The 26,580-nt window shown below is 38.1% G+C and overlaps 1 protein-coding gene across 4 annotated transcripts in view; it reads left to right on the top strand.

Moving 5' to 3' along the window:
• The window catches only part of PDE4D (phosphodiesterase 4D), a 1,430,886-nt gene that overhangs the window by 465,819 nt on the left and 938,487 nt on the right, over window positions 1-26,580 (top strand). For all 4 annotated transcript variants that reach the window (XM_078067299.1, XM_078067293.1, XM_078067294.1 and 1 more), the window contains exon 3: window positions 25,349-25,578. In XM_078067299.1, the coding sequence (XP_077923425.1) occupies window positions 25,349-25,578 (230 nt within the window). The remainder of the gene's footprint in view (window positions 1-25,348; window positions 25,579-26,580) is intronic.

The raw sequence follows: 26,580 nt of genomic DNA on the forward strand, positions 1-26,580 counted from the left end.
CCCACATTAGTGAAATTCTAAACAGGAATTTTTATCTATCAGTACTGTATTTCTAATGCCTAACATAGGCACTCAATAAATAATGAATGAATGAATGAATCAGTTGATTAATCTTAGATGCAGTTCTAAAATGGATCTTTAAAAACACCTTTTTGTGAAAGAAGAAGATAGCAGGAGGGGAAAAATGAAGGGGGGGAAATCGGAGGGGTAGACGAACCATGAGAGACGATGGACTCTGAAAAACAAACTGAGGGTTCTAGAGGGGAGGGGGGTGGAAAGATGGGTTAGCCTGGTGATGGGTATTGAGGAGGGCACGTTCTGCATGGAGCACTGGGTGTTATGCACAAACAATGAATCATGGAACACTACATCTAAAACTAATGATGTAATGTATGGGGATTAACATAACAATAAAAAATAAATAAAACCCACCTTTTTGTGAGCCATTAGAAAAGTGGTGATCGTACAGAATTTGTGTTAGGTCACTAATAGAATATGTCAGATTAAACTTAATTTCCTTTTCCTGAAAGACCAGTATATCAGAGGAGTGCTATGCCCACTGTCCACTTGGATTTCAGCAAGCACCTGATAAAATCTTCCTTATAAATTTGGGATTAAGATGGAGAAAGGCACTTGATGGTACCAATATACAAAGTCATAATTGAGTAACTGCATTCATAAATTAGTGTCTGTTTACAGAGAAGCATCTAGTAACTGATTGGAGGATTTGGTCTTTAGGTCTGTCCTGTTCCCCATTTTAAAAAAAAATTTATTTTGGGCGCCTGGGTCGCTCAGTTGGTTAAGCGACTGCCTTCGGCTCAGGTCATGATCCTGGAGTCCCTGGATCGAGTCCCGCATCAGGCTCCCTGCTCAGCAGGGAGTCTGCTTCTCCCTCTGACCCTCCCCCCTCTCATGTACTCGCTCTCTCTCATTCTCTCTCTCACTCAAATAAATAAATAAAATCTTTAAAAAAAAATTTATTTTATTTTTAAAGTAGGCTCCACGCCCAACATGGGCTCACAACACTGAGATCAGGAGGAACATCCTTCACTGACTGAGCCAGGCAGGTGCCTTTCCCATTCACCATTTTTATCATTAATTTCGCTAGTGGCATTAATGGCAAAAAGAACGAATCCACAGATGCAGCAAAACTGGAAGGAATAGCTAATAACGGTCATTTACAAAATCCGCATACAAAAAGTATTTGATAGACTTGAGAGGAAAAGTAAATGTAATAAAACTTAAAAAGTGAGAATATAAAACTCTAAAACACCAAGGAGAAAAGTATTAATGTTGTTTGAGAAGCAATAAAGACAGAGGTGAGAACTAGTTTAACAGCATCAGGAGATTAAGGTGGTTGAAAGTAAGTATGAATCAGTAATATGATAGAAGTCCCCTATCTCCCCAAATATTTATTCATCCTTGGGTTTCATGACTAGAACTGGATCTAAAACAGGAAAGGCAATTATATGTCACTTTGTGTTGGTTCTCCCAGACCAGAACTGTGGTGCCAGTTCTGGGCAATGCACTTTAAGGAGGACATAGAAAAGCTGGAGTATATTAAAAATGTGCCATCATTATGGAAAAAAAAGTCAAAACTGTATCACGTGAAGTGTATCTGAAGCTGGGTCTCAAACTTGTGGCCTTCAGATGTATTGTATATGGCCCACATGGAGTTTTTTTTTTACAAATCTGATTTAGTACCAGATGCTTCAAAATGAGTAGATGTTTCATTAAATATAGGATTCTGGGTTTGCTGTTACATTCTTATATGGAAACCAACCACAAAAGTGTGTGATCCTATCTTTGTACTCCTCTCCTCCCACTTCACTCATTTGCTTTAAATTCCTGGTCCATATGTTAATCTGAGTGCTTGACACCTGAAAGAAAAGGCCCAGGGAATGCATAACCTGTAAAACAAGATTGGAGGTGGAATGATACAAATATATCTAAAGAGATTTCATAGGGCAGAGCAATTACACCTAATCTGTGTGACCCCAGAGAGCTGAATACTGGTGGTAATTATAGAGAAGAACATTCCTATCCAATATGTAGAATAACTTTCTCACAATGACCTGAGACTTGCTGTATTTTATTTTTGGTTCATCAGTATTGAGAAGGGTTTCTGACACAAACATGTTGTGAGTGGTGAATCCCATGCCAGGAACTACTGGAATGTAAGCTCTCTGAGAGCAGAGATCTTTGTCCATTTTGCTTATAGCTATATCTAAGTACCTAAATCAGTATGACCACATAGTAGGTGCTCATTAAATATTTGTACATTCCATGAGTGGAGTATTCAAGAAAGAATCATGGTATACTTGCTATACTGTAGGAAAAATCAATTAGCTATACATGTGGGGTGTCATGGAATAAGGAGAATATTGAAATAGATGGCATTTAAAGTCACTTCCACCCCTGAGAATCTATCAGTCAAGTGACATGGAATGCGATTATGTATTTTACACCAAATATTAAACATAGTGACGGTAAAGTAAAATGTGTATTTGTAGTAACAAACCTGAGAGGCAAAGCAGTTAGCCAATTATTTATTTATGGTATGGACAAGAAAATGATTTGCTGGATTTTTTTAATTGCAATAATCAGTTGTTTAACAAGATTCTTCTGTTATTTGACTGTATTTCATGTTCATATTGATGTCTGTGTTTATTTTGCTTTTCAGCTGTTAATCATTCCCATGTGATGAAAATACATTTTTATCCCCTCATATTTGTAATCTAACTTATAAAATCCATGTTGCCTTGAGGTTTGGAGTGATTTGTTATTTTCTCCTTCAAGGAAACCAAGATAATAAATCAAACCATTGGGAACTGATTTCAGTTTTCATTGTTCAGGGTGGTTATTGAAGGTAATGTTCTGAAAAATCATCTTATAACTAACCTAGAAAATATTTCAAGGCCAAGATGTGCCAAAGGAACAAAATTAAGTATCTACTTTTTAAATGCTTTCTTGTGAAAATTCTGTGCACCTTTTATTGTGAAGCTCTAGCAATTTTACTATTCTCAAAATCAAGAAAAAGGAGAAATTACTTTATAACCTTGAAGGAAAGAAAAGTCTAAAGTCCTGATCTTGAGTGCCAGGGATGAATGTATTTAGAATGCAGTTTTGAGGGGGTGTATGCTAACTGTGAAAAGCAATAGCTTACTAAATTCTGGGAAACTTTCAGTTTATTTGAAGGGAATACGGTAATTGGCTTTTTGCTAAATGCTATCTATAAGGAATAACATTATCCTCTGAGTATTTGGCTTTAGGACAAAGAAAGAAAAGCAGCACCTAATTGTGTAAAGTTAATGGAGACCTGGTGGTGATATTAGATCTATGAATCATTGCTTTTATAGCAGATAAGGAACAATAGAGAAATTCCTGTCACAGAGTGGTACTCCATAACCTTGGACTCGTATGTTGTTGTCTTGTTCATCATCATGCCGCCATCATCCCATCACCATCACCATCATCATCACCCCTACCACCTCCATCATCATCATCATGTGTTGAATGTACACAGCTACTATTCTCTGAGAAATACTTAGCAGTGTATGAATTTGTTTTAATTAGTTTTCACAGCTCCCTCATAGGGCATGGTGAACATAGCTTTAGTGCCAGTTTTAGAGCCAGCCTTAGGTAAAATGGTGATATATACACTATTTTATTTCATGACTCTTCTGCTTGAAGGGACCCCTCTTCTTTGCATAGCATCTTATTTCTCCTTCCTTGATTTAAAGAAAATGTATTTTAGAAGACATATAATGGAAAATTACAAATATGGGAAAAAGTAGAAAGAACAGTATAATATACCCTAAGCGCTCATCACCCAGTTTCAGGAATTCTAACTACATAGCCTACTCTTGTTTCATCAGTATCCCCACCCACAGTTCCCTCTGCTAGGATGATTTGGAAGCAATTCCAACATACAATATTATTTCATCTGTAAATATTTTATTATGTGTCTAAAATAGACTTTTAAAAAATTCTATCAATAAGATAAAAACACCTTTAAATTTTTGTAATAATTTCTTAATGTCAAATTTATCTGACTTAAAATAATTTTTGGTTTGTTTGACATGAGTTCTAAACAAGGTTAATAGATCAAAATTATTATATCTTAATGCTTTTAGACTATAACTTTCTTTCTCTCTCTCTGCAATTCTTTGTTGAAAAACTGGGTCATATGTCTTATAGAGTTTCTCACAGATTGGATTTTGTTGATTGCTTTCCTATGGTGGTATTCAACATATAAAACTGTCTCTTGAATTTTCTATAATTAGTAGTTAAATACAAAGGCTTGATAAATGACTTACATTTCATTATTGCAAGAGTCAAAAATGCATTTTGAAATGTAGCTTTTTCCTCAAAATTTCATTTATTAAAGACATGAGATACTAACCATAACTACTTTCACTGCTTTGGTTGTTGTTTTAGCACATCTAATTCTTTTTTTTTTTTTTTTTTTTCATAATCTCAACCTTTCCCCCCTTATAGTTCTTAAATTCTTACCCCTTTTTGTGCCTCCTCTTCCTCCTTCCTTGTCTCTTTGAGACTTTTCCTTCTTATTCACCTCCACACTTCTTGCCAGTATTGCCGGTGGAGGGAGAAGAGGAATAGAGTGACAATGTCAGGAGACAAAAGGTTGTGTGGGGATGGTAAGCCAGGGAAATGGTCACATCTTTTGACTCAGAATGCAGTAATGTTCACTAGTTGGCTTTTTGGTTTTGAAAATTCTGTTATGTATAATTGGTTTTGAATGTGGGTGCTTTAGATAACCCTAAGAAAACAACCTAAGATAATCATTATGATGTATTTCCTTCTAGTCTGTTAGTTTGTGTGTGTGAGAGAAAGAGAGAGAGATACCAATTTTGAGAACATGCATATCCATCTTATTGGCTCCTACTCTTTTCATTTGACAGAATGCTATCTAAATTTCTTCAATAGATTCTTTTTAGTAGCTACTTAGTATTATATAGATGTATTTTTAGGGTCATTTCCTTATAGCTGGACAGTTTTTGGTTGTCTCAAAATATTTACCCTTAATCATGTTACAAATAATATCCTTATTCAAAACTTGGCGCTGCATTGCTGAAAACCTTCTTTTTTTTTTTTTTTTTAATTTTTTTTATTGTTATGTTAATCCCCATACATTACATCATTAGTTTTAGATATAGTGTTCCATGATTCATTGTTTGTGCATAACACCCAGTGCTCCATGCAGAACGTGCCCTCCTCAATACCCATCACCAGGCTAACCCATCCTCCCAACCCCCTCCCCTCTAGAACCCTCAGTTTGTTTTTCAGAGTCCATCGTCTCTCATGGTTCTTCTCCCCCTCCGATTTCCCCCCCTTCATTCTTCCCCTCCTGCTACATTCTTCTTCTTCTTTTTGCTGAAAACCTTCTTAAATTAATTTCCAGAGAAGTGGTATAACTAGGTTAAAGGACATGAATGGCTTTTAATGCTCTTAATGTACACTTCAAACTGACTTTTCAGAAAGTTTCTGTCATACTTTTCTCTCTAATTGTACATGTAAGCTCTTGATTATCATAGTTTTATTATCATTAAAAAAGGGGGTGCCTGGGTGGCTCAGTCATTAAGTGTCTGCCTTCGGCTCAGGTCATGATCCCAGGGTCCTGGGATTGAGCCCCACATTGGGCTCCCTGCTCAGTGGGGAGTCTGCTTCTCCCTCTGCCTCCCCCCAATTGTGCTCATGTTGTCTCTCTCTCTCTCAAATAAATAAATAAAATCTTTAAAAAAAAAGTTGTCAACATAATCAGTCAAAAATAGGAACATATTAATGATTTCATGGGAATTTATTATTATTAGAAAGATGACCCCTTTTTTTCCTGTGAATTGTTGTTAATGTTCTGAGCTAATTTTTCCATTGAGAGAAGGTGTTTTCTTTACTAATTTGTAAGAGATTTTACATATCAAGGCTATTAACCATTTGGCATACCTATTGCTAGTATTTTCAACTTATCATTTACCTGAATTTTTTGTATATTTTTATAAATGGCAGTTTTTAATATTTTAAAATTTACTTCATCATTTCTCCCATTGTTATTGTGCTTATAAACACCTTCCCATCCCAAGATCAATGAAATGTTTACTTATATTTTATTTTTGTGGCTTACTTTTTTGTTAAAAACACTTAACAAAATTTGCCATCTTAATGATAACTTTTAATTGTATAGCGTAGTGGTGTTAACTATATACACATTATTGTGCAACAGCTTTCTAAAACATTTTTATCTTACAAAACTGAAACTATACCCATTGTGCAGTAGGTCCCCTTCCCTTTCCCCCCCAGCCCATGGCAGCCACCATTTTATTAAGAGTTTGACTACTTAAGATACATCATACAAGTGGAATCATTCAGTATTTGACATTTTTATGACTAACTTATTTCCCTTAGTGTAATGTCCTCAAGGTTCATCTGTGTTGTAGCATGTGACAGGATTTTCTTCTTTTCTAAGGCTGAACCATAGTCCATTGTATGTGTGTATGTATGTATACATATATGTATGTATTTAGATATATATCACATTTTCTTTATACATTCATCTGTTGATGCACATTTGAGTTGTGTACACCTCTTGGCTATTGTGAATAAGGCTGCTGTGAATATCAGTATACAAATACCTTCTTGAAGTCTTGTTTTCAGTTCTTTCGGTTATATACCCAAAAGTTGGATTGTTAGATCATATGATAGTTCTTTTTTAAATGTTTTGTGGAACTTCCATATTATTTTATAAAGCATTTACACCATTTTACTATCCCATCAATAGTGCAGAAGGGTTTTTCTCTGCATTTTTACTAAAACATGTTATTTTGTTTTTTTGTTGGTAGTCATCCTAATGCATGGAGATATCTTACTGCGGCTTTGGTTTGCTTTTTTCTAATGATTAGTGATGTTGGACATCATTTCGTTTGCTTAGTATTCATTTGTATACCATCTTTGGAGAATTGTTTATTCAAGTTCTTTGTTAATTTTTACGTGAGTTATTTGACTTTTGTTGTTTAGCTTTAAGTGTTTATATAATTTAGATATTAACCCCTTATCAGATATAATATTTACAAGTATTTTCTCATTTTCATTCTGCATCTTCTATAGGTCTTTTCTTTGTGGTTGCCATAAGGATTACTTAAGACAGTTTATAGTTAGAGCAATCCATTTCAAACTGATAATTTCCATCATATACAAAAATGCTATTCCTTTCATCCCCTTCACTTTACATTATCAATTTTACAGATTATAAATTTTTATACTTTGTATACATTAACATAGTTTGAGTTTTTAATGCTCTTATATTTTAAATCTACACTAGAATTTAAAATGATTTATGCACCACAGAACTCTGTATTTGTCTAAATATTTACCTTTACCTAAATATTTTACCAGAGAGTTTTATATCTTCATATGACTTTGTGTTGCTGTCTAGTGTCCCCTTGTTTCAAGTTGAAGAACTCCCTTTAGCAATTCTTATAAGGCAGATCTAGTGATGATAAACTGTCCCCCCTCTTATCCCCATCCCCACCAAATTTTGTTTATCTAGAAAATTCTTTATAGCTCTTTCATTTCAAAGGACAGTTTTGCTAGCTATCATATTCTTGGTTGGTGGTGTTTTTCTTTTAGCATTTATTTTTTTATTTTTTTATTTTTTTTTAAAGATTTTATTTATTTGAGAGAGAGAGAATGAGAGACAGAGAGCATGAGAGGGAGGAGGGTCAGAGGGAGAAGCAAACTCCCTGCTGAGCAGGGAGCCCGATGCAGGACTTGATCCCGGGACTCCAGGATCATGACCTGAGCCGAAGGCAGTCGCTTAACCAACTGAGCCACCCAGGCGCCCCTTTTAGCATTTTGAATATATCATCCCACTCTCCTCTGGCCTGTAATATTTCTGCTGAGAAATTCACTGACAATCTTATAAGGGCTCTTTTTTATGTGATGAGTCACTTTTCTCTTGCTGCTTCCTAGATTTTCTTTGTCTTTGACTTCTGACTGTTTATTTAATGTGTCTTAGTGGAGGCTTCTTTGAGTTTATCTTGAGTCCTTTTTGTTCTTGAATTTGGATGTTTGTTTCCTTCCTTGGAACTGGGAAGTTTTCAGACATTATTTCTTCAAATAAGCTCTCTGCCCCTTTCTCTCTTTCTTCTTTCTGGGACTCCCATAATGCTTATATAAGTCCCTTAGGATTTCCTCAGTTTTAAAATTCTTTTTTTCTTTTTTTTCTTCTGTCTTCATAATTTCAAATGACCTGTCTTTAGGTTCATTGATTCTTTCTTCTGCTTAAGTCTGCTGTTGACTTCCTCTAGTGAATTTTTCAATTCAGTTACTTCATTCTTCAAGTCCAGAATTATTAATTCTTTTATAGTTTCTCTTTGTTGATATTCTCATTTTGTTCATGCATAATTGTCTTTATTTCACTTTTGACTATCTGTGTTCTCTTGTAGCACACTGAGCTTCTTTAGGACAATTCTTTGGAATTTTTTGTCAGGCATTTCATAAATTTTTTTCCCTTAGGGTCAATTTCTGGAAATTTATTTTGTTCCTTTGAATGGGCCATGATACCCTATGTTTTCATATGCATTATTTTTATTATTATTATTTTGCTGTGATTTGTGCATTTGACAAAACAGCCATCTTTCCCAGTCTTTACAGACTAGCTTTGTAGAGAAGAGCTGCCAGCATGGCTAGAAATTCTGGGGGCTTCTCAAGCCTTTTCTGGGGATGCATCTTCTCTGAACTTGTACATGTAATTTCTCAATTAGGGAGATTTGCCAGTTTCTTTTTCGGGAGTTTATACTTTCTTGCCCCCTCGGATGTCTGTCTGCAGTACCTTGAAAGTTCTATAGCACTGCTGGCTCTCTTCTGTTCTTGGTGGCGCCCACACATCTACAGTATTCTGGTTCCCTATCAGGGCTCCAAGTTAGGTGAGACAAAAACCAGTCCCTTGGGCTGCCCCACAAAGGGTGGAACACTGAATGTACAGTGCACTCTTCTCTTTCCTTCCCAAAAGAAAAGCCACAAGTTGGGCTTTTTCTTCTCTTTGCACCAAACTGTGCTATCTTGGGAAGAAGTTATCATGATGGAGATAAAATGGCTTTTCTTACCCATTTCAATGTGACTATTCTTGGCTTTGAAATTTTTTGGAATACTGCAACTTATTAACTGCTTCCTGGAGTTCTCATAAGTATTCTTCAGACTTCATATTGTTGTTAAGTTGGTGTCTTGGTAGGAGAATGAGGTCTGGAGCTTCCTGTTCCACCTCACATGGTGACTATAGCCACTTTCCCCAACACCTATCCAACAGCTCCTTCCCCATTAGTTGATAGTGTTTCCTTTAATACATATTAACACATCTTAAGTTCTTACATAAGAAAGATTTAAGGAAATTCTGTATTGTTTCACTGATCTTTCTGTCAATTATTTGCAAGTACCAAACTGTTTTTGTGATTGTAGTATCATAGTATAATTTTAAATGTAGTAGGGCAAAATTATCCTCATATTATTTTTTATTCTAAAAATATTTTTATTCTCACTTCTTCTTTTCTTTTAAAGACCTAATATTTTTTAAAAAGGAAGAAAATCAGTTTTTTTGTTTGTTTTTTTGCAATGACATTAAACCTAGAAAATAATTGCAAGGAATATCAGGCTTGATTACATCAGTCTTAAGATATTCATGTAGATCTCTTAATATAGTTTTCACCTATTTCTTTTTAAGCTTTTTTTTTTTTAAAGTAAGTAAGATCTTTTTCTATTGTAGTTTTAACAGCTCTTTGATTTCATAAAGAAAAGTCTTTTCCATATTCTGTTTTATAACTGGACAAATTTACCCAGCTCTTCTTTCTTCAAGTATTTTTCAATTAAATTTTTTGGGTTTTCTACATTAAACCAGGTTTTAATTAAAGAATGATAATGATTTCTTCATCATTACTATAGTTTTGTGACTTTTATTTCTATTTTCATATCCTTGATAGGCCTGAAGTACTTGAAAATTTGGGACAATGCTGCATTTGGATTAAAATGATGAGCATTAGTGTTACTTAAACCTGGTCTGAAAACCTGGCTTTACCACCTACTAATAGTTTCTCTTAACCCTCCCTAAAGTGGAAGTTAAGTGGCCAACTAACCTCCCTAAGCCTCATTTTACAAATCTTAAAATGGGAATAATAATAGTCCTTCATGTAGGTTTTTTTTTTTTTTGAAGGTGAAGTTTTATTTATTTATTTATTCATTCATTCATTCTTCATTCCAGTACAATTAACATACATTGTTATATTAGTTTCAGGTGTCCAATACAGTGATTCAACAATTCTGTACATTGTTTGGTGCTCATAGATCAAGCAGCTACTTATACAGAACATGTAATACAGTAAATATTATTAATAATGCTAAATATTAAAAGGGGTAGTTGGGAGCATTCTTGCATTTTTTATTTTAATAAGAATAAATGTTATGTTTCACCATTAAGTATAATGTTGAATGTAGACAATATAAATATTATTTTGATCTATAGATCAGTGAAATATTTTATAGTTATCTGAGCATGAGAGCCAAAAGTGAAAGCATAATTCCTGGCTCCTTCCATTTGAAGAGGGAATTTAGCATTACTTTGTCTCTTCTTTCCTCTCTACGCTTCAGTCTTTGTTAGTTTAATCTAGAATTACAGACCTAGTTTATTATTATAAATACATTTTCTCTTAAATGATCATTTTAGTTTTTCCTTTCATGTTTGTAGATACATTTCTGATTGATATTGGTATTTAAATAAAATTTGAAAGTGAAGACAGTAGGTCTTTGTGTGCCTCTTAATGTTGTGCTTTGACACCTGATTACTCAAGTAAGAGATTTTTCAAAACACTAGAGAATAAGCCTGCTGAGTTTTAACCCATTCTTCTAGGAAGACATGATTTTCAGGGGTCCAAAAAATTGTTAGTTTTTTTTTTTTGTAGTCATGATTCTATTGCTGTACATCACTGTGAAGTAAATAATTGGTGGAAGATACACTTTTCCTTAAATTTTCTTCGCTTCCTCTGCTAACAAAATAGAATCTGCTTCATTTTTCAAGGTCATCCAGGAAAGGTACAGTGCTATTTACAGAAAGTTGATTGAATCCCATAGTTTCAGACTTTCTTTTTGATGAAGATATACAGTAGAATATTGCTGAATGGGAAATTTTCTATTCCTTTTAGGAACTTTTTAGGTTTGATGAATGAATTATAGGGGATAACTTTACAAAATCTTCGGTAACTTCTGTGTCTTTTAATCCATTTGAAATCACAGCCTCTATTTGGATTATGTTCTGTGATGTTTGAGATCTATCTGCTATCTTTGTATTAACCTGGGGTGGAGATTTTCATTTTCATATGCAGTTCATTTTTGCAAGAGTGCCTTTTCTATATCAGTATACAAATATCCATATGAAAATGGATTGTGTTAATTCAGTGCAATGCCTGCCCTTTTTAATATTGAAAGACCTTAGGTATTTATCTTTATTGCCTTGACTTCTGAATTTCTTATAAGATTATTTGGGCAAGCTCAGCATTGGATTTTAAGATAAAATACATATAATGAGTAATGAGATAGGGGGAAAATATCTGGCAGAAGCCTTAGGGAATCTTAAGGTAGATTTTCAATTATTGCTTTATGTATCATGAACAATTTCACGGAGACATAGCAGTATAATACATATAGAAAATGCCTACTGTTGGTATAGAGTGCTTTTGAATTCTATGATCTTCAATTTATTGTCATAGTAACCTATTAAATAGTATCCTAGTCCTTAAAGTGTTGGCTCAGTTTTCAAAAATTGTCTTGTTTATACTGCAAATTCAGACACAGGGAAACTACTTTTTCAGAGCTTAATTTTGGAGGAAACTAATTATACAGGAGAAAGGAATGTAACATTGGAAGTGATACAAATCTAACTTCAGCTGAGTCTGTTCTTTTCCCTGAAACCTGTACAACTATTTGACATGCTAACTTCTACAGTGCTCTGCATAATACAGGTACTCTGGAAGCACTGAGTGCCTGAAATCTTTAATACTTATTTAAAAACTTAGGTGAAAATACTTATCGTAATGAATATATATTTGAAAGAAGTTTCAAATGTGGGGATAAACAAAAGCAATTTGAGTGACTAAAATTTTGGAATTTTAAAAGAAATTCCTTTTTGTGTGCTGTAGCCGCTAAGCTAACGTATTTTGTTGTTTTGAGAATTTCAAGTGATATTGTAAGTTTTATACTCAGAACAGGACTATACCAATAAAGAATGTTTCTGCTGCAAATAATTGAAATCCAATTCAAATTAGCTTAAACAAACAAACAAAAGGATTGCATGACTTTGATAAAGGGGAAGCATAGAGGGGGGTGGGTCCTTAGCTCACATAAATTGAGGGAATCAAATTGCCCAAAGAACCTACTATGCATCTTGTTCATCTTGCTCCCCTGAGGCTCAGCTTCATTCCTTCCTACCACAGTCCAGTTTCTTCGGATTATTGAGGAGACATTACACAGGTTCTTCCAGATTTCATCTTGCCTTTCAACAACAATGGTTAAGAGTGGGTTTATATGTCCCCACTTCAGCAATATACACATCTCCAAAAGGCTTTTGTTTCTCCATCCTTGGACCAGATGTCCATGCTTATAGCTATGGGGTTGGGGGATTTATATCGGTAACCCTAGCTCAACTACATAGTTGGAACAGGAGAAGTATAGTAGTCCCAGGAGGAGCAGGGAGGTAGAGTCATAGGGAGGACAAAGCAGCCAGATTAAGGAGTGATATAAAGTGCCACTGAAAAATGAATGTTAAATAGATGTCAAATTTCTGTTTTGGCAGAAATCGCAAAGTTTGGGAGTCCTTGAGTTAACAAAATGGGGATGATGAATGACTTCATTAGGAGGAAGAAGTGAAGGGAGAAATCCCAGCCAGTGCAGCCATTCCTGACCCTCCTTTCATAATTTGGGGTTTCCTTCCCAAAAAGGAAGGACAAGAGAACATATCTGTGGTAGACAGAATAATGGTACTCAAAGATGTCTATGTTCAAAAGCTTACAACATGTGAATATGTTTCTTACATTGCAAAAAGGACTTTGCAGTTGTTAACCTAACTTATATTAATAGCTATAAGCACAACACTAGTAATACCAATGTCTAATACTATTTCCCCATTTCCCACTTTCTTACGGTTGAAGGAATAGAGTCAGGTTTATCTATTTCCTTCACTGATTCCTTCAACAAGGTTTACTTCATATATGTTTTGTCCCAGGCACTGCCTGAGTGCTGGAGGCACAAAAGTTGTGGTGACACATTCCTTTCCTTCCAGATGTGTCCAAGCTAAGGATGGAAATAGACACGTAAACAAATCATCTCACTATATTTGGCGGGCCAAAGGCTGACTTAAGGCCATAAATTAAAGGGCAGCAGTTATTTGTTTTCATTGTCTTGGATAATATTTTCAACATGTTGAGGAGGAGGTCATTGAGAGAACATGACCACCAGCTGACCCACAAGTTGGATCCAGGCAATTGGAGGCTCCTCTCCCGCTCCCTGCCGTTAGATGTATGTTCTGCCCACCATCCCCACAGTGGAAGCTATTTTCAAGGATGCAGCACTGAGGGAACAATGTGTTCTTGAGACCATCGGTACATCATACGTGACTGAACCCAGCTAAGACCTCTTCGTAAACTTTTACAATTCTTGTGGCTGGGTGAAGAGATCTACTCTTTTTTGCAGCTGCCCAAGACAAGCCTTGTATGTAAGTTCCCTTGCTTATTAAACCTGTCACCTACCAATCTGGAGTAGCCTCTTTCTTTGGTCTTTCCTTGCCCTCTGTGTACAAGGGACAGTTTCAGATTTCAACCAGGAAGCTCCTGAGGTTTTGAACCAATAATCAGCAAGGCAGCCAGGAAACTGAAGAAATGGGTCTTGGGATAAAGGCATCTGTAGGGGAAATTTTGAGTTGGTTATCCATCTCTGTGTGGGGAGAAGTGGTCCATATTTAGATGCTTGTGGACTGCCACATGAATATGGGAACAACCCGGAAAAGCCGTATGGTGTGGCACATTTGTTTGAGGACCCACGCACAGCACACTGTGGCAGAGAAGGGAAATGATTGGCTGCAACAGTAGGCTGGCCTCTACGGTGAGTAATTAGGCTGACTGCCCACTGATCCTGATTAAGGGCCAAAGCCCAAGTTAGAAAGTTGGGAGAAGAGCTGAGGTTAAAGAAGTACATGCAGGTGTCCACCACTCTGTCAGCTTCAGGGCTGGCAGACAGGTGGGAAAGCAGGTTGATAAGTTGGAGGCCTTAAGGTACCATTTTGCAAAGCTGAGGTGGGGCACAAGCTGCTGAGAAATAAGGTCTAAGTGCTTGTGACCAAGCCTGATGGGACGCTAAGAGGTAGGGGCACAGGACCAACTACCCAAGAGCTGCATTGAGGGGGTATTGTACTCCCTGCTCATAGTGCTTTCAGAAGTCCAGGATGGATGGTAAAAAAACCAGATGGGTCATGGCACAAGTTTGTGAACTACTGCGAATTGGACAAGGTAGTGCTCCCTCATCTGTGGGGCTGTGCCCAGCACTGCATTTATCTTAGATACTTGGGCTACAGTCCTGGGAGTGTGTCACGCTGTACTGAACTGAGGAAATGCTTTCTTTCAGAATAACCCTGGCCACTGAGTCACAAAATCAATTTGCCTCCATATGGAAGGGACAACAGTGGACTTTTCAAGTGCTTTTCCAAAGCTATCTGCTTGGTCCCACAATATTTCATGGGATGGTAGCCTGAGATCTGTCTCTGTTCTCCTTCACCACATTAGTAAAATGCATCCATTACACGGATTATGATATCATGTTAAGATGTGAAGACTCGCCTCTGCTGTAGGACATTCTGTAGATTTTGCTGGAACATCTTCAAGGAGAGGATGAGTGGTGAACCCACAGAAAATTTAAGGCCCAGGAATTGCTGTAAAGTTTTTGGGAACTGTATTGTTGGATAAGTCATGCATTGTCCCAGAAGCTGTGATTAACAAGATATGAGCCTATCCTACTCCTAAGAACCTGAAAAAGGTACAAGATTTTGTATGGATTTTGGGGTTTTGGAGGACTTTTATTTCCCACCTGGCATAGTACTTCTGTTCCTTAGACTGCCTGGTAAAAAAAAACGGCACCTATGAGACTGGGGATCAGAGCACCAAGCTGCCTTTGAGAAGACAAAAGCACTAATGAAGCAGCTTAAAGCTCTGGGCATCTCCCAAGCAAGCAGGGCTACCATTTGAATTTGATATGTCTGTGACTCCAGAAGGTATGTGTTGGGCACTATGGCAGAGATAATAGGAGGAGAGAGTGTCCCTAGGATTTTGGTCCCAGCTCTGAAGGGAACAGAAACCAGATGTACCTCCATAGAGCAACAGTTCCTAGGAGCATATACAGTACTCTTCCAGGTTGAGCTTCTTATGAAGGAACAGCCTATCACAGTAAGAACTCCCCTTCTTCTCAAGGGGTGGGTGGAGAACATGTCCCACCCCTTGCAAATTGCAACAGAGGGACACCCAGTCCGCTAGCCCACTGTTTCTAGATATATGGGTGCTACTAGGCCCGGTGGAGTGTATACGTTCTCCGAATGCCTCCATCCCTATCCTTGTGGTGGCCCATGAAGAGGGAGTGGGGGAAATTCCTGCTAATGCCTGGTATACAGATGGACACCCCACCCACATGGACTGCCGTCACTCTTCAGCCCAACACTGACACCATCTGGATGGAAACAGGAACAAGTCCAGCAGCCAGTGGGCTAAAGGAATAGCAGTTTGGCTGGTTATCACTCATGATCCCTGGCCATTAACCCTCTGCACAAACCGTGGGGCTGTTATAAAGGGATTAACCCTATGGCATGGACAATGGGAAGCCCAGAAGTAGGTGATCATAAATAAGCCCTTGTAGGGTCAGGTAAGATGGAAGACATTTGGGCTCTTCTACAGGAGCCTGAGGTAGTCTTCCCCGTCTTTACCTTTATGGCTCAAGGAAATGACAACCCCTGGCATTCAGGAAACTGATGCCCTAGCTCAGAGTACAAACTTTAGCCCCTGACCCTTTAGTAGATACAGCTGATTGGGTCAGAGGAAGGGCAGCCACTGTAGCACCTGGTGGGATTGCCTATTGCCAAGGATGTCAGATGACCTTTGGAATCTAGCAACTTGGTTAATGCGGTAACAGCACATCCTGTATGTTCTAAATAATGCCTTAGGCAACTGCCAAAGGAGTCTGGAGCCATCCATAGAAGTTCCCATTCAGTGAGGGATTGGCAAATTGATTAGACCGGCCCCTTCCTCCAAGTGAAGGTTCTAAATCTGCCTTGGTTTGTGTGGACACTGTGTTTAGCCTAACCCAAGCTAGCCCCCATTGCTGTGCAAACCAGGCTGCCACTAATAGGGGATTAGAGAAACTCATGGATACCCTCACCAAATAGGTAGTGATCAGGAGTCACATTTCCAAGGTCATGACGTGAAACATGATACTGAATGGAGGCTCAACCCCCAAGTAGCAGAGTCCGTAGAAAGAAATAATGGAATACTAAAGCAGAAATTAAATTACTAACAGGTAAAACCACTTTGGCTGGGTGGATTAAAGTACTGTCTCAGGCTTTAAAACATTTGAATGATCAATCACTGTGGCCTATTGCCCCATCTGCCTGACTGGGGAGTCTTATGGAGACACCTAAGGCTGTAAACGTTGTGGGAGACAGCCATTGCCCTGACTCACCGAGGATCAGCGGCAAGCTATGCTGCTGAGGACACCAAGCCCCATCACACCTGGGAAAGGTGTGTTCTTTTTTTCTTTTTTTTTTTTAAAGATTTTATTTATTTATTTGAGAGAGAATGAGATAGAGAGAGAGCATGAGAGGGGGGAGGGTCAGAGGGAGAAGCAGACTCCCCGCTGAGCAGGGAGCCCGATGCAGGACTCGATCCTGGGACTCCAGGATCATGACCTGAGCCGAAGGCAGTCACTTAACCAACTGAGCCACCCAGGTGCCCTGGGAAAGGTGTATTCTATTGAAATTTGTAATGGGATGTCCTACCAGGATGGGTGGGTTACTTTGCATCTTTGGGTGAGGAGGAGCTACGTAAACTCAACTGGGACCCCACTGTCCTGCTACAAGGTGAACCTCTTGAGACACACTGTACTTGGAATGGAACACACACCATTTAAAGGCAGAAAAAGATGGAAATCCTGGGTTGGTACATCCTGCTGCTAGTCTGTCTCTTCTCATCTGACAGCGCTGCCTTCTCCTGGCATGGTAAACACAACCATGTCAAACTCTTGAAGCTGCAGCCACATTGACACCTAATGATCAGGGCACAGGTGTAATTCTTATACAAGGTGGGTATTTTCCCATACAGTTTCCTACTAAAGATCTGTCTTTTCAACCCTGGACTTGTACTGTTCTTCCGGTGTCAGGTCACAAGATGGGTGCTTTGATGGAGATAGCTTTCTACAACAGGCCCACTTGTGTGCTCGGCAAAGGAATCAATGCAACTTTTGGTAAGTGGGCAGCTGCCACTCTCTAGCTTGTCGGGATTGCCATAGTGGGTATCACCACTCCAGAGAGGGGATTAGAGGGCCTTAAAGCAGTATATTAAGGAATAACGACCTCGTGCTCTTACTCTTAATTCTTCTGCTACTACTAATACTGATCCAGAGACCTGGGCTGTGGCACACACTATCAATAAGTGGGCTGCACAGGCAGCCCAACAAACTGTTGACCAGAAGGGTCTTAAAAATACCACCATCAAAGCCATGGATGGCTAGGGGCACTTGGGTGGTGAAGTTAGTTAAGTGGCTGACTCCTGGTTTTGGTTCAGGTCATGATCTCAGTGTCGAGGGGTTGAGCCCTGTGTTGGGCACAGCACTCAGTGTGGAGTCTGCTTAAATTTCTCTCTCCTTATCCTTCTGCCCCTCCCCCCACCTCTCTCTCAAATAAAAAAAATAAATAAATCTTTAAAAAAAAAACCCAAAACCCAAAAGCCATGGATGACTATGCTCAAATGTGGGATGGGTTCATTTGGCTCACCCTGGGTTGTGAACATTTAAGTACTCAGGCACCCCTTTGTTGGGAAGCGAAATATCACTCTAAATGGAATGAACCCAGTTGTACCAGGGATATGGGATGGATATTACCAAAGCTGCATAGTCACTCTGTCACATGAAAGGATAGTGACTGCTTTGGCACTAACTGGTTTGGCACTGACTGGTCATGCCTTCTGGGTATTTCTGGATAGCCCTCAATGGGACCCAGTGGTTGTATGGCACAATCTTTGTGGCTTCCACCTTAGTGGTTGGGCTTCTGCACCCTGGGTTTTCTTTGGCCACAGGGGAGAATCCACTCCGCAGTAACAAAAATTACCGACCTCTGTTTCCTCCAGGCACATTCTGTTTTCCACCACTATGATCATTTAGCTGCCGTCTTTGTTCCCTCCATTGGCCTGCAAAATGTTATAGGACACATAGAAGCCTTTGTTAAATTCCCTCAACAAGCTTTAAGTGATGGTTGGCAAAGCCTGATTTTACTGAACACTGAACGCTAATGACCAAAGCTGTCCTCTGAAATAGAATGGACATTATTACTACCTGTGCCATTATCCAAACAAAATATGTGTGTATATCTGATGAGTCTGCTAATGTATCATCTTTATTAAATCACGTGAGGGCACAAGTGAATGCCCTGTGGTCGGACTCCCAGTCTGTGGGACTTAATAAATCAGTGGTTAAGAGCATGGGACTCTGGGCAGAAAAACTTACTTATTTTGGGAACCATTATCTTGATGTGGGTCTTGTCTGTCACGCGCCTATATTGCTGCTGTGGACCTGCCTCCAATGCACCCTGCAGCCCTCACACGAGCCGACTCCCTGATAGGGGAACCCCTTGCTGACTGCTCCGGGCTCATTGTAGAAGGTGGGGTGTGGGCGGTTGTAAGAGCCGCCGCAGGGGTGCAGTGTCCGCAGAGGTCACGGAGAGGTCATGACCTCCGGCCGACCCCCAGCTGGATCCGGGCACTCAGAGGCCCCTCGGCCCCGCCCAGTCCTTGGAGTGTCCCTTCCGCTCACCATTTCCGCAGCAGGAGCTTGTTTCCGGGGCGCAGCCTCGAGGGAGCCATGTGCTGTGGAGACTTCGGGGTGTCTGAGCGCAGGGGAGGCGTCTGCGTCCACTCCAGACCACGGGGCGGCTGGCGGTGCCCAGGACCCGCCTGGTGTGTAAGTTCCCTGGCTGCGTCCCGGCTGCCCCCTGCCCACCTGGGGGCCTGCCTGCCCCGCCACGTGCGGGTGCCAGGTTCAGAGTCACCCAGGAGGCTCCCGAGGTCTCGAACCAGCAGTGTGTCAGACGAGAAGAGACACGCTAGGAGGATAGTATCCTAGAGCATTGCTTAGATGGAAGAGACGGTCGCGGATCCAGGTGTGAGGCTGAACACAACTGATTGGACAAGCAGACAGAATCATAGATCTCAGTTGGCCGCAGAAAGTCCGGCTTTTCTACACTGGCCATGTCACTTTTACCAGCAGCCCCTTTCTCTCACAAAAGTGTCACCCTGGGTGTACTCCCAAAGGGCCCTAAGTTCTTGGTTACAGCTCTCATTCTACTGGCTATTATCTATTTATCTTTGTCCCCACATGACTGTAAACACTTCAGGGAAAGGAAGCGCCTCATTCATCTGTGTTTCCAGCACCCTACACAGTCCTGGAAGTTAGTAGATACTTAATCAGTCCTTAATTGAGGAATTAACTAGGAAAGAATGATGTCATGATTAAGGTAACTTGAACTCATAGAGATGTGATTATATGTAATATAGCACTAGCTGTAATAAGGAAACCCCAAATTTTAGTGGCTTCCCAGAATGAAAAATTATTTGTGGCTCATGTAGCCCAAATTAAGTGTTTTTGATTGTCGAGGGGTTCTCCTCTGAAGAGTGATTTGGGAACCCTGACCCCTTCCATTTTTTTGTCTCCACGATCTTCAGTGTAAGGCAGGGGGTTACAGAGGGTGAGAGGAAGGAAGGGTTGTATTTACAGTTTTTATGGGCCAGATGGGAAGGTGGCTTGTAATCCATTGCATGTAATGTAACACCATTGATAATGTCTACAACTACCTGCAACAGAGTCTGGAAATGTGATGTAGCTGTGTGCCCAGAAACATTCTCCCCTACAGTGTGCCTTCTACCACATTTTAAGATAATTTCTCTATAGAAAACGTTATTTATATATACACGTAAGAAAAAAATATCAAAAACTATGAGATTATCAGCAACCATGGCAATTTATTTAACACAGTTATGTATATGTCCCTATTCTTAGGGCCTTGTAAACTGATTTGATATCTACTTTGGGATGGAAAAAAAAAGAGAACAAAGAAATTAATTAAATACCCTTCATAGAAGCTGAAGAAAACAGAAAGGAAAATAATAACAATGATAATGGTGACAACATATTTAATGCTCACTCATTCATTTTAAGTGTTATTATTGTGGAATTATTTTCTTTAGGTACGACTTTCAGAGACATATTTGTCCTAACAGTAAAAAGAATTGTCTCAAAGTTATTTTTTTCGGTCAGCTGTTCCAAACAAATGATTTAATTGCCAAAGAGAATTTCATTTTATTACAAGTTAACAGGTTTTCATTAAACTCATTCAAACATGTTAGTATTTTGTCTCTTTTGATGTTGTATATCTTAAAGCAGATTAAGTGGTATTTATGAGTCCCATTAATAACAAGATGAATGTTGTTTCATTTTATTATTGAGACTCTCACTGTACTTTTTAATCCCCAAGTAATACATTACTTGTGAACAAGTAATAAAAATATGAAAATCACCACCAATGCCATCACTCAGAAAAAGACATTTTAGATAATTGGGATATATTCTTTCAGAATTTTTCTATGAATATAATATGTTGATTTTTCATTTTGGTTTGTTTTAGCAGAGTTTTACAAAAATAAGATCATTTTGTAATCTGTTTTTCTTAGTCGATGTTATATCATAAACGTAATCACATATCCTTCTGCATTAACAACCTCATAGTATTTCATAATATGATAAATCAAAATTTATTAAGCCAATCCCTCAATACAACAATTAGATTACTTCCAGTTATTGGTTATTATAAATAAGATGGGATGAACATCTTTGTACTTGGATCTTTGCCAGTGTTATTGGACTATGTCTAAAATGTCAAAACCATTAGTTCCCAAATATTAGTATGCATAGGAATCATCCTGGGGACTTATTCAGACTTCTAGGCCCTAGTCAGAGAGATTCTGATTAGGCAGTTCTGGAATAAGGCCTGGGAGTCTGAATTTTAGCAAGCACCATCTGTTATTATCATGCAGGGAGTTTGGGCATCACATTTTGAGAAATAATGGCTTAGAGATAATATAAATACTATCTTATCCCTCCAACCTTTGCAAAAATGCCATTTTCCAGCAATAAGATATATGTGTCCTAGTGGTCAGTTTTACATTTCTTTCCAAAATAAGGCCATTTAACCTCCTGCCTTCTACCAGATACAGTTGTTCTATTTATTTTTGAAGTATCGATACACATTGATCTGGAATTTTTAAAGAGCCATTTGTCATACTGTTTTTTGAATGGAAATGTTAGGATATACTGTTTTATCATTTTTATTGTCAAGATAAAAATACTACACTTTATTTTTTTTTAAAGATTTTATTTATTTATTTGACAGAGAGAGACACACGAGAGAGGGAACACAAGCAGGGGGAGTGGGAGAGGGAGAAGCAGGCTTCCCGCAGAGCAGGGAGCCCGACGCGGGGCTCGATCCCAGGACCCTGGGATCATGACCTGAGCCAAAGGCAGACGCGCTTAATGACTGAGCCACCCAGGTGCCCCTACGCTTTATTTTTAATAGAGGTTGTTCTCTCAAAAGAGGTTACCTCTCGAGGTGGTTTTATCTAAAAGAGAATGTCACAAACATTGAGTCTTTCATCAGATAGCCTGGGTTATATAAAGCATTTTTGCAGTAGCAATGCTACTGTCAGAGTGGGCAGCTTAGCACTTACAAAAATATATTAGCTTTGGCCAGTTACATTCAGTGTTCAGCTCTGCTAGACTCATCCTTTGTTCTTTTCCATATTCATCCCGAAGAAGGGTATCTATACACTTCAGTCATTAACTGCTCTTGAGAAATGTATAAGGCAAATTATGACCTGTTAGCAATCCCAGAATGTGGGTTCATTTTGCACTTATGTCCTTAGATGAAGACACAGAACTTCACTAACACGTAGAGGCTCACTTTCTCAATCTAAAGGCCAAGAATGTTACATTTATTACCTTTTCTTTTTATTTTGTGTGCTTGCCTTCTCTCTACACATTGATTTTGCCATTGGCTATTATAAAATCAGAGTATTCAAAACTGAAAGTGGTCTTACGGTTCATTTTGTACAACCTCTCAATTTTATATCTAAGGAAACTAAAGCCCAGAAAGGTTCAATGACCCCTTAACATCACAAAAGTAATTATCCTAGAAACTCTATCTCCTGATTTAATCAACAAGGATTATTATTAATTTTCAGTGTTTATGTAAGACTGTCCTGATCTCAGTTCTGTTGTTGTTGTTGCTGCTGTTGTTATTTCAATGAAAATGTGAAGCTTATTAAATTTTGGTCAATTAGTAATTGTTCTCTTCTAGTAATCTGCACCCTGCCTTACTATACTTGTTAGAAGTAGTAAAACACAGTTGTTCTTAGCTCCACCTTTAACTAAAAGAGATTTGGTTTTGGATCTTGACTGAAGGGTAATTGGCCATCCTGGTTTGGGTCTGGCGATTTCCCCAGACTTGGAACTTGCAGTGCTAAGACCAGAAAGTCCCAGGCAAACTGGAAGGGTTACCCTGCTAACCACGTGGCTGTGTTATGCAGGCCTGCTGTTTTATAGGTTTCTCTTTCTCTGTGTGTAAAATGGGAGAAATAACAGCATCTAACTCAGAGGATTTCAGTAAAATTTGCGAGTTGGTATATGTAAAACAAAGCACCATTTAATAAGGACTCAACAGATATTAGTCATTATTATTATTAAAATTTTTCTCAGATTTGTTGAGATGTAATTGACATAGAGCAGTATGTAAGTTTAAAGTGTAACAGCACTGTGATTTGACTTACAAATGCGAAATCATTACCACAATAAATTTAGTTAATATTCATCATCTCAGATAGATACTGCATGGAAAAAGAAAAAAAAATTTCCTCATGATGAGAACTCTTAGGATTTATTCTCTTAACAACTTTCATATATATCATATGGCAGTGATAACTGAAGTTATCATGTGGTACATTCTATCCCTAGTATGTATTTATCTTATAATGGGAAGTTTGTTCCTTTTGACCACTTTCATTCAGTTTCCCCTCCCTCCTGTACCCCCACTTCTGGTAACCACAAATTGGATCTCTTTCTTCTGTGAGGTTTTTTTTTTTTTTTTTTCTGTCTTAGGTACTACATATAAGTGAGATCATACAGAATTTGTTTTTTCTGACTTGTGTAACTCAGCATAATGCTCTCGAGGTCCATCCATGTTGTTGCAAATGTCAGGATTGGCTCCTTTTTTTTTTTTTTTTTTTACTGCTATAAACATTGGGGTGCATGTACCCCTTCGGATCACTACATTAGTATCTTTGGGGCAAATACCCAGTAGTGCAATTGCTGGGTCATATGGTAGGATTGACTCCTTTTTGCAGCTATTATTGTTAATGTTTTACAAATCAAGAAGATTCCTCAGAGCGCAGATTTTCAGAATCTGGATCTTCGTATCTAGGATTTGAAATAAATGAACTTTGACTTTAGCTTAGACATCTTCTTTACCTTTTTGGTGCCCTTATTTTATTCTATTTATCCATAAAATTAGATAATAAAATGAAAAGCTGAATAGAGTACACCACTGCATATCCTTTAACATTTTTCAAGATATAAGCCAGAAAAAGACAAATTTTCTATGTGGAATTGATATAGATGAATGAAGTATCAAAGGCAGCATAGTTCTGTGAAAATATAAAGGAAATTAACCTGGATTATAATAATAGTAGCTGCCATTTTGTTGAGTACAAACTGTGCCAGATATTGGTACTTTAAATACTTCATATCTCTGTTCCAGACAATAACCTTGTGAGGTAAAAATTATTATCCTAAATGTTCAAATGAAGAACCAACCTTACTTGTCCAAAGATAGTAGTATAATAAGGAATACAATAGAAATTCTAAGCTAGGTATGGGCTCCCCAAAGTCAGTTTTTAAGTTATAATGGACAGGTTAATTTTGGGAAAAGTACTTTGCCTCCCTTGACTAGTTTCTTTACCTTTAAAGTTCAGAAGGAAACAAAATTGTTATTTATGATTGTTTATCACATTGAAGGTAATGAGCAATGCAGTTTATTATGTTTCTAATAAAGAAATAGAAAACTCAGGGAGATGAAGCAGCACTCTAAGAGCACAGCTAAGTGGCAACACAAAGACTAAAACCCAGCATGTTACCTGGTAACATTTGGTGACTCTATCATTCTGAGGACATGGATATAATAAACATTGTTAGAGTAGACTTCCCAACCACTGGGAAATAATAATTGCTCATGTAACAGTATGTTTTTTCCAACTAACATCAAAATATTAAATTTTCTACTTTATTCTAGACTTGATTTGCCTTGCATGTGGATAATAAAGATCTAATTTGCAAAATTCAGCTATGATTTTAACATAATTCTACTGGGTACCCAGTTTTCTTTTCATGTCCTTTTTTGTTAAATTCCCCTCACAAAGTCTTACGATAAAAGTTTGCAAAGAATATTCATCCAAGTAACACAAACCATATGAAAATGTGTTACAAGTATGGTCCTAAGTATGGAGAAAAAGAATAGGACTCATTTTCTCCCTAGCTTTTCATAGGCATGTAGGTATAGATACGTCATATGTCAAGATATATGTGTGAATTTTCTGTAAGTCATTTTATAGAAGGCAGAAAAATATTTTGACTTGCCCTTGATTTTACAGAATTCATGCACAAAGCTCATAAATTCTAAAATTATTGGAGATGTCAGTTGACTGTAACAACTGAGCCATATCTAAATATACTGGTGAACAAATTTACTGTTTTAAAAATAAATATAGATTTCAGTTATTCTAATCTTGTCACCAAATATTGTTCTCTTAGTGTTGTTTCTTCATAGTTAGCATTTTTCATGTATACTTTTCCCTTAATTTCTTTCTCCAGAAGTATAGAGCTATCATGTATTGTTCAATGCTGGGACTTTCATTGAGAACTGTACTTTCTTCAACTCTTGCCTTAGGCCTCTGAGGAAACACTGCATTCCAGTAATGAAGAGGAAGACCCTTTCCGAGGAATGGAACCCTATCTTGTACGGAGACTTTCTTGCCGCAATGTTCAGCTTCCCCCTCTTGCCTTCAGACAGTTGGAACAAGCAGACTTGAAAAGTGAATCAGAGAACATTCCAAGACCAACCAGCCTTCCCCTGAAGATTCTACCACTGATTGCTATCACTTCTGCAGACTCCAGTGGGTGAGTGCCTTTGGGCGATGTTTTCCCATTTTGTATTTTGGATGGTGATTGTTATCTTTGGTCTTTTGAGATTTTGTGGCTCATTGCTTGATTTGAGTGGGGGGAAAAATGGGATTTCTAGAGCCAGAAGAAAGAAGGGTCATTTTCCCTCAGGTAATGTCTCTATCTCTGCAGGGGAAGCTGTTTTAGTCAAACTGTTTTACACGGAGGAATTGAAAAGGTATTGGTAAATGATCATAAGCATCTAGGAAAGGGGACTTGGACTTAGAAAATTAATATTGGTCATATGTGATTTAATAAAAAATCCTTAACAAATGAGAACTAATGGACAAATTACCACATAGGCATACATATCTGGAAACGGTAGGCAGTGTTCATTCATGTAAAACAAATTTGGGATCAAGAATAGATTGTCCTGTAATTAGAATCAAAGGAAATACGCATTTATATTCATGAGTCTAGTAATTCGGCCTTTGACACTTTGAGGTGTTACTAGAATACTGTTTCAGTTCCCAGCATGAGGTGCTTTTATTTAGCATTAGTACATATGGAAGGATCACATGTAGTCACTGTCTCTATGATGCAATAACATATCTCCATCTTTGCAAAGTACTTGTGTTTTTGTTCTTTCTCTGCTCTTTACCAATAGAGTTTTTATTCTCTAAGAGCAATGTCACCAGGTAAAACATTGTGAAAGAAAGTATGGAAAATGGGCACACCCCTTATTTGCTCTTTTGTTCAGCTGCGTTTTTAAGAAGCTTGAATAGAAAAGAAAGGAGGAAGCCATTGGCCCATACTTGGAAAGCCTCTAGAGCGTTTCCTAAGATTACAAGAACAAAGCCATTTGTTATTTGGCAAATGTGATTCTTCCCCATTTTGAGAAGGTACTTCTGGATTTTCTTAAAAGTTGTTAGAAAAGTTGTGATCAGGAGAAATTTTGCTAATAACTGTCCTCTAAGATACTGAATTTAGTTGTTTGAATTGTTACAGACCAGTTCAAAG

The sequence above is a fragment of the Halichoerus grypus genome, chromosome 2, assembly GCF_964656455.1.
Source record: "Halichoerus grypus chromosome 2, mHalGry1.hap1.1, whole genome shotgun sequence".
Classification (NCBI taxonomy): Eukaryota; Metazoa; Chordata; class Mammalia; order Carnivora; family Phocidae; genus Halichoerus; species Halichoerus grypus.